The 15,483-nt window shown below is 37.3% G+C and overlaps 1 protein-coding gene across 10 annotated transcripts in view; it reads left to right on the top strand.

Moving 5' to 3' along the window:
* The window catches only part of PDS5B (PDS5 cohesin associated factor B), a 213,873-nt gene that overhangs the window by 95,527 nt on the left and 102,863 nt on the right, over nt 1–15,483 (top strand). For all 10 annotated transcript variants that reach the window (XR_006742919.1, XM_045588607.1, XM_036456226.2 and 7 more), the window contains 3 exons: nt 5,270–5,410; nt 7,528–7,643; nt 13,609–13,703. Coding sequence is in view for 9 of the 10 variants with exons in the window: in XM_045588607.1 (XP_045444563.1) it covers nt 5,270–5,410; nt 7,528–7,643; nt 13,609–13,703 (352 nt within the window). In the remaining variant the exon portion in view is untranslated. The remainder of the gene's footprint in view (nt 1–5,269; nt 5,411–7,527; nt 7,644–13,608; nt 13,704–15,483) is intronic.

Here is a 15,483-nt window from a genome sequence, read left to right as displayed (position 1 = left end):
TATAAAAACATTTTCTTAATTACTTATACCCTATGTTATATTTCTGCTTTTAGTTCTTGTTTGCAAAAATATAATCCCCCCATCCATACTTTCGTGTTATATCTTTATCAGAAGCAGAGGAACAGAATTAATAGAATGGTCTAGGAACACTTTCAGTTACATATATGTTCCCAGTACTTTGTTATCTCTTCTTTCTCCTATTTTCTTATCCCTTGTTTTGAGGGTTAGCTGTGAAGTTAAGAATTGGTGGTGTTGTGTTGTGTTTTGTTTTGTTTTGTTTCTGGTAAGACTTATTTTTTTTTGCCTCACACCCATACATGTAAAATGACTAGAATTCTAGTAAACTTAATTGTCTTGATACAGGATAAAATGAGTATAGTTTTAAGAGTATTATTAAGTTATTCTTAAGCTTTTGAACTTGCATTTGTAATGGCCAATATTTATTTACCTTCCTACGTGAAAATTAGCAAAAATAGAGGTAAGATACTAAGATAATAAAAATTATTATTATTAACAATAAAACCCACTTCTGTTTTTTGTTTTTGCCTTTTTCATTTTTATGTATAGACACATTCACGTTGGTCTTTATATTTAGTGATTTATGCATGTTGTAGATTATTTTTAAAAATAAATAAAAATTATAACTTGACTCAGAAAGCTAAAAAAATATATGTATATTTAAAAATTTTAAAAGTACATAATGAAAATTCAAAACTTTTCTATATGGATCACTACTTGGTAAATTATTTTTCACCAAATCATTTTATTTTATTTTAGATATATTTTATTGGTTTTTTACAGAGATGAAGGGAGAGGTATATAGGTTAGAAACATCAATGAGAGAGAAACATCAATCAGCTGCCTCCTGCACACTCCCTACTGGGTATGTGCCCACAATCAAAGTACATGCCCTTTACCAGAGTCAAACCTGGGACCCTTGAGTCTGCAGGCTGACAACTCCATCAACTGAGCTGAACCAGTCAGGGCTACCAGATCATTTTAGTCAGAAGTTTTAGGTGATAGCACAAAATTATTTTCTTTTACTGGAAAAAATATATCAAGTCCATTTTGATATAGGTAAAATTTTATTAAATTGCTTAGTCTTAAAAAAAATTGCTTAGTCTTCTTTAGTTTCAGTTTTTGCATTTGTAAGTTGGGGTTAATAATGCTTGACTTCATATGGTAGAGACTGTTAAACAGTGAAAACACTTTTGTAATTAAATTTAAATGTGTAAGTCTCAGGTAGAATTTATTACTGACCTTACACATACTCATTTCATTAAGAAGCAATTCTTCTAAAATAATTTAATTTCTAGTATGAATATTTGCTACCGGCTTGTAATTGAAAATTTTTTTTTGAAAGGCAATAATTAATCAAATCCTTATTTGCTTCCTCCTAATTTGTAAGCCCTCATGTAGGGCGTGAAGAAGACTGACTTGGTCCTTAAGCTTTATGGAGATTATATAAATGTTAAATGTTTTTGATGGAATTTGTAAGAAATAAACTAAGAAATCATTTTTTTTTTTTTTTTTATGAGCTTTTCCCAGACTGATAGAAGAGGATGTTTTCATCACCAAGGTGGCCATATTGGGAGGGATTATTGTTTTGTTGTTGTTGTTATTATTATTGTTAAGGAAAACTAGATTTACTGTTTTTAAACGGTTGAAAATTTGTGAGTTGAAGCAGCAAAGTTTCTGTATTTTCAACCTAAATGAGAATTTAATGTTTGATGTCATGAAGTTCTTTTCCCAGAAAATTGATCAAAAAGGAGGGAAAACAAATGGTTTTTAAAACCAATAAAGAAAGAGCGTTGGCCTGTGGACTGAAAGGTCCCAGGTTCGATTCCGGTCAAGGGCATGTACCTTGGTTGAGGGCACATCCCCAGTGGGGGTCTGCAGGAGGCAGCTGATCCATGCTTCTTTCTCATCGATGTTTCTAACTCTCTGTCCCTCTCTCTTCCTCTCTGTAAAAAAATCGATAAAACATATTAAATAAATAAAAAAAAGAATGAATAGTAAAACAGAACTTGTTCTTTTTCCCCCCTCCCCTGCATGCATAAATAGTTTATACAGGTTTATAGGCCTAAGAAACTTTGTTTAAGAATGATCCAAGAACTAAAATAAAGCAGAAGAGACATAGAAATATGAAGTCTTTTACTTTATACTTTCCATATAGAAAGCCTTTTAACCAAGTTGTGTGTTAAACTGTCACAAAGAGAAAAGATTAGGGCAGCTTGTGTGGTGTAAAGAATCCTTAACTTGTTCTTCCAGAAGACAAGCTATGTTGAGAATATGTTATATATTCCCTGGGTTAATTTTTACATATTTGAAAGAGTTTAAATACTTAAGAACTTGATCATTATGACATGCATCATTACCAGTTTCAGTAGTGGGATGATCTGAATGTGTGAGTTGGCTGCTTATAGAAAAAAAAAAGGTTCCAATTTTTATTTTCCTTGTGTTTATATGTGCTTTTAATTGGATTTGAATTTTTGCTATAAACCTTGTGCATTGTTTATTTTATTATTTATGAGAGTATAAATAACAAAAAGGATCAGAAGTTTTGCATTATCCTATATAATAAAAGCCTAATGTTCAAGTCAACTGAACATTGGAATGTCTGGTCGCTATGACATGCACCGACCACCAGGGGGCAGACACTCAAACCAGGAGCTGTTCCCAGGTGGTCAGTGTGCTCCCACAAGGGGGTGCCTCTCAGCCAGAGGTCAGGTTCAGGACTGGCGAGCACAGTGTCTGTGGTGGGAGTCTCTCGTTTCCAAGGCAGTGCTAAGGAGCAGCAAGCTGAGCCTTAAGGAGCAGCAAGCAGGCAGGCGGTAAGGAGTGATGGTTCCCAGTCTGTGAGAGGGTTCAGGCTGGGCTGAAGGACCCTCCCCACCCCAGAGTGCATGAATTTTTGTGCACCAGGCCTCTAGTAAATGTATAATTACATATCTTAAAAATGAAATTAGTTCTTACTGTGAAGGTGTAAGGCTTTGTCTTCTATGCTATTGTCTTCTATACATGTTAAGGTGAGCAAGAAGTCATCCTTATCCTTAAGGAATTATCTAGTAGAAGAATTAAGACAACTAATTCAGGATAAAAGATAGAAAGACTGTAACGAGGAATAATGTGTTTGGTAGTAGAGTGTTTATTGATAATGCTATTTTAAATTGTGTATAACGTGAATTTCTTGTTTTATCTTTTCATATAACTTGTAGTGCAAGCATGTCAAACTCAGAGCCTAACATTGGCCAAATAAACAAGGTTTAAGTTTATGTGGGCCACAAAAAAAAACCAAAGCTTTCAATTTTCATAGAAACATAGATTTATTTCGATATAGACATGCTAAATACAAAGGGCTAAAATAAATGAGTAATCTATACTAATAAAAGATTAATGCTAATTAGACTGGACGTCTTCCAGATGTCCTTCCCGATGTTCTTCCTGACAAAGCCAGGGCAGGGGTGAAGCTGCCCAAAATCTTAAGTGCCCGTGGCTGGCCTGGGTGAAGCCACCCAGGGTCCTGGTTGCCTGTGGCTGGCCAGGGGGAGAGAAGCTTGGGTCCCAGGTGCCAAGAAGAAAGCCAGTGGGGGCAGCTGGGGTAAGGAAGGCCTAATCTTGCATGAATTTCTGTGCATCAGGCCTCTAGTTATTAACACAAAATAATAGAAACGTTTTAATAAAAATCAATATTTTTTCTTGAACATTAACTCACCAGACACTGAAGAACTGCACAAATTAATAAGTGTAACGCAAATAAACCTATTTTTCTTGTTCTTCGAAGGCAAAATATTTCCTGTTACACATACCAAACAAGTTAGTACAAGACTAATGACATGGCAGTTGGCTGCTAAAATATTTGCTGCTAGAATTAGTGGAGGGAAATGGTGCTCCCGTGTGTAAGGGAGAAAAGAATGCAGCATGATTATAGATCAGTCATTAGAGAACTTTGTAGTTCATTATTAATAACTAGAGGCCTGGTGCATGAAATTCATGCACTGGGGGGTAGGGAGGATAGAGGGTGTCCCTCAGCCCAGCCTGCACCCTCTCCCATCTGGGACCTCTCGAAGGGATGTTTGACTGCCCATTTAGGCCCGATCAGTCAGACATCCTTCTCACAATCCAGAACTGCTGGCTCCCAACTGCTTGCCTGCCTGACTTCCTGATTGCACCTAATCGCTTCTGCCTGCCAGCCTGATCACCCCCTAACCACTCCCATGCCAGCCTGATTGATGTCTTAATTGCTCCCCTGCTAGCCTGTTTGCCCCCGACTTCCCTCATCTGCTGGCCTGGTCACCCCTAACTGCCCTCCCCTGATAGGTTGATCACCTCCAACTGCCCTCCCTTGCAGGCCTGGTCCCTCCAAACTACCTTCCCCTGCTGGCCATCTGTGTCCACATGGGGGCAGGATCTTTGATCACATGGGGGCAGCCATCTTGTGTTGGAGTGATGGTCAATCTGCATATTACTCTTTTATTAGATAGGATAGAGGCCTGATGCATGGGTGGGGACTAGCTGGTTTACCCTGAAGGGTGTCTCAGATCAGGGTGGGGGTTCCCTTGGGGCGTGGGGTGGCCTGGGCGAGGGGCCTGTGTTGGTTTGGAGGTCCGCCATGCCCCCTGGTGACCCAAGTGGAGTCCCTGGTATCTGGGGGTTATTTACCTTTTACAATTGAAACTTTGTAGCCTGGAGCGGAGCCAAGGCCCTGCTCATTCGGCTGCAGCCATTTTTGTTGAGGTTCATGTATCTTCTATAATTGAAACTTTGTAGCCTTGAGTGAAGGCCTAAGCCGACCAGGGGTTGTGGAAAGCATGGCTTCTGTTGCTGAGGAAATCCAAGCCTCTCTCAACTGCTCTCTTTAGCTGCAGTCATCTTGGCTGGGGTTAATTTACGTACTTGCTCTGATTGTCTGGTGCGCATGGCTTGGGCGGAGTGATGGTTAATTTGCATATTACTCTTTTATAAGATAGGATTATATACAACAGGATATTGTAAAAATTAGGTCACAAAATTGTTATTACAACATTTCGTACATACTGTTATATTAGCTGGAAAGCAAAAATTTTCCTTGAGGGTTGCAAGCAGCCCCTGGACTGCAAGTTTGACATGCTTGCTGAAATGGTTTCCTGCTTACTGTTAGAAAATGTTTTCATATGCCTACTTTGACTTTTTATGAAATTATAATTTAGTTGAATAATACTTAAGATTTTAGAAAGTTTATTTTATCTATGATGTTTCTATTAATGATACTTTTTTCCCCCAAAAAAAGTTTTTCAACCAGGTTCTGATGCTTGGGAAAACATCTATCAGTGATTTGTCAGAACATGTCTTTGACTTAATTTTGGAACTCTATAATATTGATAGTCATTTGCTGCTCTCAGTTTTACCCCAGCTTGAATTCAAACTAAAGGTAACTATTCTAAAAATAATATTCTATAAACTAACAAAGATTATTATTTATGGCTTGTTAATTCTTATAATGCTTTTATCTGAGGATTACAGAAGTAATGGTATGTATTTATTATTTAAATTACATATTTGTGCCTTGACTATTTGTATATCTTGAAAGCCTGTCATGATTCCTAGCAAATAGTAGCTGCTCAATTAATTATTGGAAGGATAGTATTTTTCTCAAAATATTGTCAAGATAAATTCTAGGTTGTGACTCAGTTTTAAGGTCATAACTATACACTATGCTAATGTTTTCAAGTTTATAGTAATTCTCAAAACCCCTTGATTGGGCTATAAAAATAGTTTAGGGTCTGTTATCCATATCATGTGAAATATTTTTTTGTGTGCATAATATCTTATACATTCCTATGTTAAAAGCACCTTTGCTTTTAATCTCTTAAAAACATATTACCATTGACTTGACATTATTATTTTCATTTGCAGATTTGGGGGATAATCTTTTTTTCTTCAAAGTTATTACAGGAAAATTAAAGCTGTTTATAATTAATAATCTTTATGGATGCAGTGTATCACACAGAAAAGTTCTTATTTCTGTTATATCTTTTGTTTCTAAAATTTTTTATTTGTCTTTCAAAAACAACAAAATAAACAGTTTATTTTGGAAGTGTGAAAAATAATTGTTGTTTTATTCTTGGGTGCATTTTTGGTATATGATATTTCTTAGGTGAGTTATTTGATTTAACTGCCTCCCTGCTCCCCTTTTTTCATGTAGTTAGCAGTTTGATGCGGCATAGGTAGGCATACCTTTAATTATATATTGGTCTTATTTTCTCTAATAAAAATATTGAATACTCTAAGAAATGTAAAAATAAGGAATTATCATTCCTACTTTCAGCAAATCTAACATCTAGTCTGAAAGGAAGAAGAAAATTTAATCCAGATCTAATAAAGGGCCAGATATTGTAAGTGTCACAAAAGTTACAAACAGCATACAATTGAAGCAAAGGAAACATCATGCAGAAGCATCTAGAGGTAGGAAGGTGCTGGGTGAATTTGTAGAACACAGGAAAATATAGAGGAATGACAGTAATAAAGTATATTTAAATCATTCCTGGCTGCATATTAGAATCTTCAGCTGTGGAGCTATTATAAACAAGCTCATATCCAGGCATTAAACCAAACCAGTTGATCAGAATTTCTGTCATAGGGTTCAGGCATCTGTTATTTTTTTTATTTTTCTGTGTGTTTGTGTGTGTTTTGCTCTTTTATAGCTTTAGAGGTCATTCTGATGTGCAGTCGGGGATGAAAATAACTTGTGTGGAAGAATAATTAGATAGTAGAAATGAATTAGGTCATATTATGGGAGCTCTCAATGCGAGGCTGAAGCATTGGTTTAAAATTTTTTAAATATCATATAATGCTGTTCACACCTTGAATATCAATGTGTATTTTTTTAGTATTCTCAATTGTCATATATTCAATTCTAGAATTTGCTTATCCATTTAACCACTGTCATCTGTTGCAGTTACAAAATCAGTAATAGTAAAATTGAGTTCTTATCCCTAGAGAATCCACAATATAGTGTAGAAAACAAATTTTAATTTTTGCATGTCTAAGACTTCATCATATTATTGAACTCCATTATGAATCTGGTATATGAGCATGAACTCTCCTACTGAGAGACCTCAGCATTTATTTATTCCTACAAAGAGCTTAACTTGGACAATCATATGGAATTCTCTGTTTACTGGAAGGCTTGTCCTTTGTCAGTGTTTGTTCTTAAAAACCACAAATAGTTTTTTAAAGAGTTTGATGCAAGTTAGTTTTTGAATTTGACTTTGAATAAAAATAATTGTAAAGTGGAAACCTCTAACATTCACTCAAACTTTCAGATGTATTTCCATGTAGGAAGTACTGCTTTGATGTAATTTGAGATGATTAGAGCATTGAAGATTTAATTTTGTGAAAAGTATATTGACCATTTTTATATATAATATTTCATCTAGAGTTTATGGAAGGTTTTCTGTACAATTGGAAGATAAGAGAAATAATGAGAAAATTACTCTGGATATATCTAATTCATGTTTTTAAAGCTATGGTTGTGTTTTGTTTTAGAGCAATGATAATGATGAACGCCTGCAAGTTGTTAAACTACTAGCAAAAATGTTTGGGGCAAAGGATTCAGAATTGGCTTCTCAAAACAAACCACTTTGGCAGTGTTACTTGGGCAGGTATATGATTTTGGTGTCCTGTTTAAAAGCTATGTATGTTTATATCTACTTATATCTCTTTAAAACACCATCCACATTTAAGTTTATTCTCTGAAATCATAAAAAATGTTTTTATGTTTTGGATTTTTTGAATGCTGATCACGATTAGTCACATTTACAATTTTCCTTTTGTTTTTCATCTTATCTTGTCCTCAATAATTTTTAAAAAATGATACATTTAAAGATCCCTCACAAAGTATTACAATCATGGAATTAAAATGTATATTATGTAGCAGTAATTAATTTTAACTAAAAATACATTAATTTGAAAGATAACCCCTTCACAAAATAATTATATTTGGTTCGATTACTTGGAGATACATATTGTAAGGACAGTCACAAAATGAGTAAATGAATGATTACGTATGTTCCTCCTCCTAGCTTTCTTCCTCTTTTAAAGAAATGATAACCTATGTTCCTCATACACTTTTAATGACCCACAAACCTCCTGAAATTGGTTGCCAAATTTTGAGTGTGTTTGCTTATTTCTCTTTTCTGTGAGAAGAGTTCATTTCTTTATGTTTCTAAAGGTATCCTTGACCTTGAATATATTAAAGCCACTTCAAGTGCCCCGGCTGAAACCTACATTGACCCCAAGGATAAAGGATTCCCTCCTCGGTCCCCAAATTACTCTCATAGCAAATGCCCCACACAACGAACTTAACTCGTTCCAGGAGAAAGTTTGTTATGCGAAAAGTTCGTTATGTGAAACGCGTTTTCCCATAACAATACATGTTAAAAAAAATAATTCATTCTGTAGCGTAAAATATGCTAAGATGACATAAAAGTCGTGGAAGCTCGGGCGACTTCGTTGTGTGAAACGAAGTTCGTTGTATGAATCATGAAAGGAAGTTCATTGTGTGTAGCGTTCGCTGTGCGAGGCGTTCTTTATGCGAGGCACCACTGTAATTAAGTCATTAATAGACAAATGGGATTTAAGGACTTACTATATTTCTTTTGTATTAGAATATTTTAATTTAATCCTCACCTGAGGATGTATTTTCCATTGATTGTCAGGCAGAATGGAAGGGAGGGAGGAAAGAAGGACTGAGAGAAAGAGAGAGGGAGAAGGGGAGAGAGAGAAATATTGATGTGAGAGAGACACATCGATTGGATGCTTCGAACCTAAAACCAAGGTACATGCCCTTGACTGGGAATTAAACCTGAGACTCTTCGTTCTGTGGCCAACACCCTAAACCCTGAGTCAGACTAGCCAAGACAATATTTTTATTTTTGTTACCACTTTTATTTCTATCTGAACCCCAGAATTGTCACTGAATTATGATAAATTTTTATCTTTAGTTTTTGTTTTGTTTTTTAATAATAGTTTTTTCTTTTTTAATAACTACATAAGCCTTTATAAGTACTGGCTAAGGGCTAAATCCTTAATCTGATTATCTCCTATAGATAATAACATTTAACAAGTTATATTAAACTAACAAATATTAGCCTATTGTCATTTTGAGTTTTATTTTAGATTTTTTTTTTAATACAGTGGAAACTTCTTGAGTGGTAAAGCAAAATATTTTACAAGTGTAATTAGATGATAAGATTAAATTTAAAATCCATTTGTTTAATGTGTTAAAACAAAAATACAATTTTTACATATAGACATTTAAAATATAACTTTAAATCAGGACTTGGGCTACCCAGACTTCATAGGTTTTATGTAAGAAAAATCCTAATTTAAATGTATGTCAACTTTCTATTACTTTGTAATTTTTTTTCTTTTACTTGTAATGACAAAAACCTTTTACATTATTACCAAATTCAAGGAGCTAGAATATTTCTTAAAAATAATTTATTTTATTTATTATGGTACATTGAGAAATGGTAAACTGTATCTGGATTCAAAACACTCAAGAAATTTTATGAGATCATAGGCTAGAATTTATAATTTCTTTTTTTTATAAAACAAGTTTTTTTTTTCCTAGTAATAAGCTTTTATGAGTAATGTGGTTCTTTGAAGCCTTATTTTCTTTATAAAATGCTAAATTTTGTGTGTTATAGTAATAGGCAATATAAGATTTGGAAACCTTTGATCTTACAGAATTAAGACTGAAAATAGCAAGTAGAAAATTCTCACTTCACTTTAATATTTTTATTGTTTATTTTTGAATGTCAATGTTTAGAGACAATTAGATATCATATCCTTCCTGATAGAGGAACATAATGCCATTTATAAAGTAGTCTTCCTAAAAAAAATGAACCTAATATGATCACTTTTATATGATCCTAGCCATATAAACTTAGGAGAAAAGGGAGCCTGTTAATTGCCATCAGAATGATAAAATTAGCAAAATTTGAACTTGAAAACAATATACACAAACAAAAAGCAGTTGCTTCACTAAATTATAATGGAAAAAAAAGGAAATGAAGGGAAAATATAAAATTAAAAGATACTTAAATGACATACCATCCAAATTTTTTAAGAGATGCTAATGTATTATATTTCCATATAAAAATTGACTTTGATGTTAATGGGTATGTAATAATTGTGATGGTTAACTGGATAGAACTAATTTGGGTACAATTATAATATAGTCATCTATATTAATAATAGACAAACATAATAAATTGACCATATCTCTGCAACACACACAGCCAATCAGAAGTATTCAAATTAACCCGACAAAGATGGCAGGCCTATGGGCAGCTCGCAAGTTCTGAGCAGCCAGGGGTTGGGCGGGGCGTCTGCCCACCTATCTGGAGCCCTGCTCAAGGTGATGAAGCCAGGCACCTTGCTCTAGGCCAATAGGGAGCGCGCGCAGGCATGGAGAGGCCAGTGGGCAGGGCAGGGCATGACGCTCGCCTTTGTCGCTTTGGGCAACACACTCCAAGCCGTGGGCAGTATGAGAGCCTCTGGGCCTGGGAGGCAGGCTGGCAGAGGGCGGCCTGTACTCCCCACATGGCGGTGGTGGCAGCCGTGGGCACCGAGCAGAGCCTACGGGTGGAGCTGAAGTATTGCCTGCTGGCCATCAGTGCTGAGGAGTGGCTGTGCAAGTCCCGCCTCCTGGCCCAGAAGGTGCAGAGATAGTCACCGTGGTGGGTCACATCCTCTTCTTCCCCCATGGTGTGCGAATGTCCCTCACCACGTCCCCCAGCACGCTGTCACAGTCCTGGACCATGGTGTGTGCAAGTTCCCCTCACCTCTCCGCCACACTTCCATCAACCCCAGCATGCCTACACCCCCCACAGGATGTGCGCATGTTCCCTCCAGCATGCTCTCGTCCTTTAGAGAATGTCTGAATGTTCTGAGTGCTGAGGGTGGGTGCCTGTGAGATGACTGAGAGGATGGAGTGGTGATGTCATATTCCCGAGGAGGCCAGTGCAGTGATGAGATTAACTCTATGGGCTAATGCAGGTGCTGAGGTGGGAGCAGGTAGGGACAGACATACCTTGTGGTTGCAGGCTGCCCTTGCTGAGGTGCCTTCGGTCAGTATTCAAGATCAGGAACCCAGAGGAGGCAAGGAATGGAGGGAAAATTGGGGCAACTGCAGAGGAGGAATGTGCACTTTGGGTGCCAGCACCCATGAGTGAAGGCTGCCCGGACTGAGCCTTGCTCTCTTGGAGACTATCACGATCCTGCTGGATAGCAGGTGACAGGATGTGCTTTTCCAAGTTAATGAGAAATAACATTGATTCTCCCACTGCCCTCGAAGGTGGAAAGTGGAGTGGGGACACATGCAGGGAGTGAGTTATAGAAAGTGGAGTGGGGACACATGTTTGGCGGTTCCAAATCTGCCGTTGGTTCCTTTCACTGCTGACTAGAGATATACAGGGTGTCCCCCCAAAATGTATGCACACTTTGAATACCTACTAATCCTAATGGGTTTAAGCATGAAAAGAAAGAAACAACAATGGAGCTGTCAACTATTAAAAGCCCAGGCACAAACCTGCAGTTGACCATTACCCAGGAGTCTCATATTGGAAAGGGTGCAGGCTGGACTGAGGGGTGTCCTCCCTCCCCATCCTCGTGCATAAATTTCATGCACTGGACCTCTAGTGTAAAATAATACACTTGAGTGCCAGATTACCACACATTTGTGAATACTGTGTAAAAATAATACTTTGAGGAATAGTTTTCTTTTTAAACCTAGTATAAGATTTATATAATGTATCTACCCTGTTTCCCCGAAAATAAGAGTGTCTTATGTTAATTTTTTCTCCCAAAGTTGCACTAGGTCTTATTTTCAGGGCATGTCTTATCTTTCCATGCGCTAGGTCTTATTTTTGGAGAATGTCTTATTTTCAGGGAAACACGGTATGAACTATGTACATACATTATACTTTCATAAACATTTTAAAGTATAGTATTTATAGAAAAAAATTGTCATTTTAAATTCTTGTATTTGAATCAAATATGTATTTAAACATGCCCCTTTAAAGTACATAGTTATCACAGGAGATTGTCCTAGTTTAATAAGGTTTCAAAACATTTATACACATAATAATGCCCAGTCCATGAACTTATCCACAGGTGAGGTCCCTTGGCCTGGGATTGGGGCAGATTGAGGCAGATTGGGGCTGATGGTGGCTGGCTGGCTGGAGAGGGAACATCAGAGGGCTCCAGTGTGTGTCTGACCCACTGGCCCTGTCCCCATCGACCAGACCCCAGCAGCAAGCTAAACTACTGGTTGGAGTGTATGCCCCCTGGTGGTTCATGTATGTCATAGCAACTGATCAAAGAGTCAACCGATTGGTCAGACACTTAGCATATTACACTTTTACTAGAGGCCCAGTGCACGAAATTTGTGCACAGGGTGGAGCGGATTGTCCCTCAGCCCAGCCTGCACCCTCTCCAATCTGGGACATTCCTCTCACAATCCAGGACTGCTGGCTCCCAATTGCTTATCTGCCTGCCTTCCTGATTGCCCCTAACCACTTCTGCCTGCCAACCTGATCACCCCCTAGCCATTCTCATGCTAGCCTGATTGATGTCTAACTGCCCCCCTGTCAGCCTGTTTGCCCCTAACTGCCCTCCCCTGCAGGCCTGGTTGTCCCTAACTGCCCTCCCCTGCAGGCCCAGTCATTCCCAACTTCCCTCATCTCCAAGCCTGGGTCACCCCTAACTGCCCTCCCCTGGGGACCTGGTTACTCCCACCTACCCTCCCCAGCTGGCCTGACTGCCCACAACTGCCCTCCCTTGCAGGCCTGGTCCCTCCCAACTGCTCTCCCCTGCTGGCCATCTTTTGATGGCCATCTTGTGTCCACAGGGGCAGCCATATTGTGTGTTGGAGTGATGGTCAGTCTGCATATTACTCTTTTATTAGATAGGATAGAGGGCTGGTGCACAGTGGGGGCCAGTTGGTTTGCCCTGAAGGATGTCCCAGGTCAGGGTAGGGGTTCCCTTGGGGTGTGGAGTCTTTGGGCGAGGGGCCTGTGGTGGTTTGCAGATTGGCCACACCCCCTGGTGACCCAAGTGGAGGCCCTGGTATCTGGGATTTATGTATCTTCTACAATTGAAACTTTGTATCCTGGAGTGGAGCCAAGCTTCCTCCAAGGCTGTAGCCATTTCTGTTGGAATTTACTTATCTTTTATAATTTAAAAATGTAGCATTGAGTGGAGGCCTAGGCCCGCAAGTGCAGGTGGAAAGCTTGGCTTCCTCCATTGTCTGGGAAACCCACGCCTTCCTCCTGCTCTCTGTAGCCACAGCCATCTTGGTTGGGTTTATCTGCATATTTTCTCCTTATTGTCTGGTGGGCATGGCTTGTGGGTGTAATGAAGGTATGATCAATTTGCATATTACTCTTTTATTAGATAAGATTATATAGAATGGCATATCAAAAACTTTGATAAAATCTCTGAGTCCACTTTGAATTATCCTATATGTTATTTTAATTAGAGAAATTAATATAAATTGATTGCAGATTAAGCACATGTTTCTCTAATTTTAAAGATCACTGTGCCTTTGTATTTCATCAGGTTTAATGATATTCATGTACCAATACGCCTGGAATGTGTAAAATTTGCTAGCCACTGTCTCATGAATCATCCTGATTTAGCAAAGGACTTAACAGGTACTGTATATCATAATAACAAATATTCCTAGTTCTCTTTGGTGAAAAAATCCATTTTAAATATTTGGGGGATAAACAACCTTTTTGTTTGTTTGTTTCTGTTATAGGTGAAGTCTTATTTCAATTCGTCATCATCAGAGTTACTTTCTGAATCTAGAATTTTTACTTCCCAGTGCCTACTTAGGCTAGAAGCACTTATAAAATGTTGGTTTTATCAGAGACAATATTAATTTTGTAGTTTAAGGATATTTCTAAAGATATTTTAGGCATTTGGATTTGAACAGGTCTTGACTGTGACTAAATTATAATATAGACTTTAACATTTTCCAATATTTGGGGAACTTAGGATAGAGTCATTATTTTGTAAGCTAATTTAACCATTATAAAATGCAAGTAAGGTTTTTGAAATCTGTATAATTATAAGGCAGTTCAGGACTTTATATTTATGTAATAATGAGAAATCATTGCTTTGACTATTATTGTTCTGTTAACTATTTCAAAGTTAGGGAATAGTTCTAAAAATATAAATAAATAAAATAGCTTTTATGTTTTCCTAGAAATGTTTAGCATTTTACTGCATTGGATTAAGATATTTAATAAAAGAAAATAAATTTTACATTTAGTTAAAATGCCCCTTACAAACTATACTCCCTTCTTACTTCTACAGAAACCACTCTACTAAATTTGCTGTGCATCCTGTTCATGGTTTTCTATTTAGGTTACACCTATATCTTTCCATAAATTATATATATTATTGTCATGTGCTTTAATGTTTTTATTTAATCCTTTGACTTTGATGTAGTTGAACTTATTTCTGCTTTCTTATTTTGTGTTCTATTTTCTATGCCTTTTCTTTACTTTTGTTCTGATTTCTTCTCTTTTGTTCAATTTTTTTCTCCATGTGCTTGGAGGTTAACATTCACTTTTGTTCTTTCAATGAATAATAGATTAATGAAATCTATAAAGTTAATCAAAATTCTCCAGTATCTTTCTGATCAGTCAATGACCTCTGAAAGCTAAAATTCTGAACACTCTTCTCATTTGTCACACTATTGCTTGTTATTTCATCTTTTTTTTTTTTTTTTTTTACTTTATATCAACGTTTACTACATTTGTAACTGCCCTTTTTATACAGTACTAGAGGCTCAATGCACGAAATTCGTGCTAGAGTAGGCCTTCCTTTCCCTTTCTGCCGGCACTGGCTTTCCTCTGGCACCTGGGACACGGCTTTCCTTGCAACCCTGGCTTCCTCTGGAAGGTTGTCTGGAAGGACATACGGTCTACTAAACATAGTATGCTTTTATTATAGGTTTGCTCACAGTTTCGTCTTAATTCTTAGTACTTCCTTCTGGTAAAATTACGAAGTTTAGCTTTTTTTAAATTTAAAAAAATATATATTTTATTGATTTTTTTTACAGAAAAGAGAGAGGGACAGAGAGTTAGAAACATTGATGAGAGAGAATCATCGATCAGCTGCGTCTTGCACACCCCCTACTGGGAATGTGCCTGCAACCAAGGTACATGCCCTTGACCAAGGTACATTCCCTTGACTGGAATCGAACCTGGGACCCCTCAGTCCAAAGGCTGACGCTCTATCCACTGAGCCAAACCGGTTTCGGCGAAGTTTAGCTTTTTGTAATATTTTTAACGATTGTTGCTTTCACATTTTGTTGACTTGTCAGTCAGATTCTAACAGTAGGTATTTTATCAGCGGGAGGGAGAAATAATACCCTCCTTGAAACCCTCTATCTGCCTACTCATATGTGAATGTGAACTGCTT

This window comes from Pipistrellus kuhlii, unplaced genomic scaffold, assembly GCF_014108245.1.
Source record: "Pipistrellus kuhlii isolate mPipKuh1 unplaced genomic scaffold, mPipKuh1.p scaffold_m20_p_3, whole genome shotgun sequence".
NCBI classification, from domain to species: domain Eukaryota; kingdom Metazoa; phylum Chordata; class Mammalia; order Chiroptera; family Vespertilionidae; genus Pipistrellus; species Pipistrellus kuhlii.
This window is presented reverse-complemented; position numbering and strand designations above follow the sequence as displayed.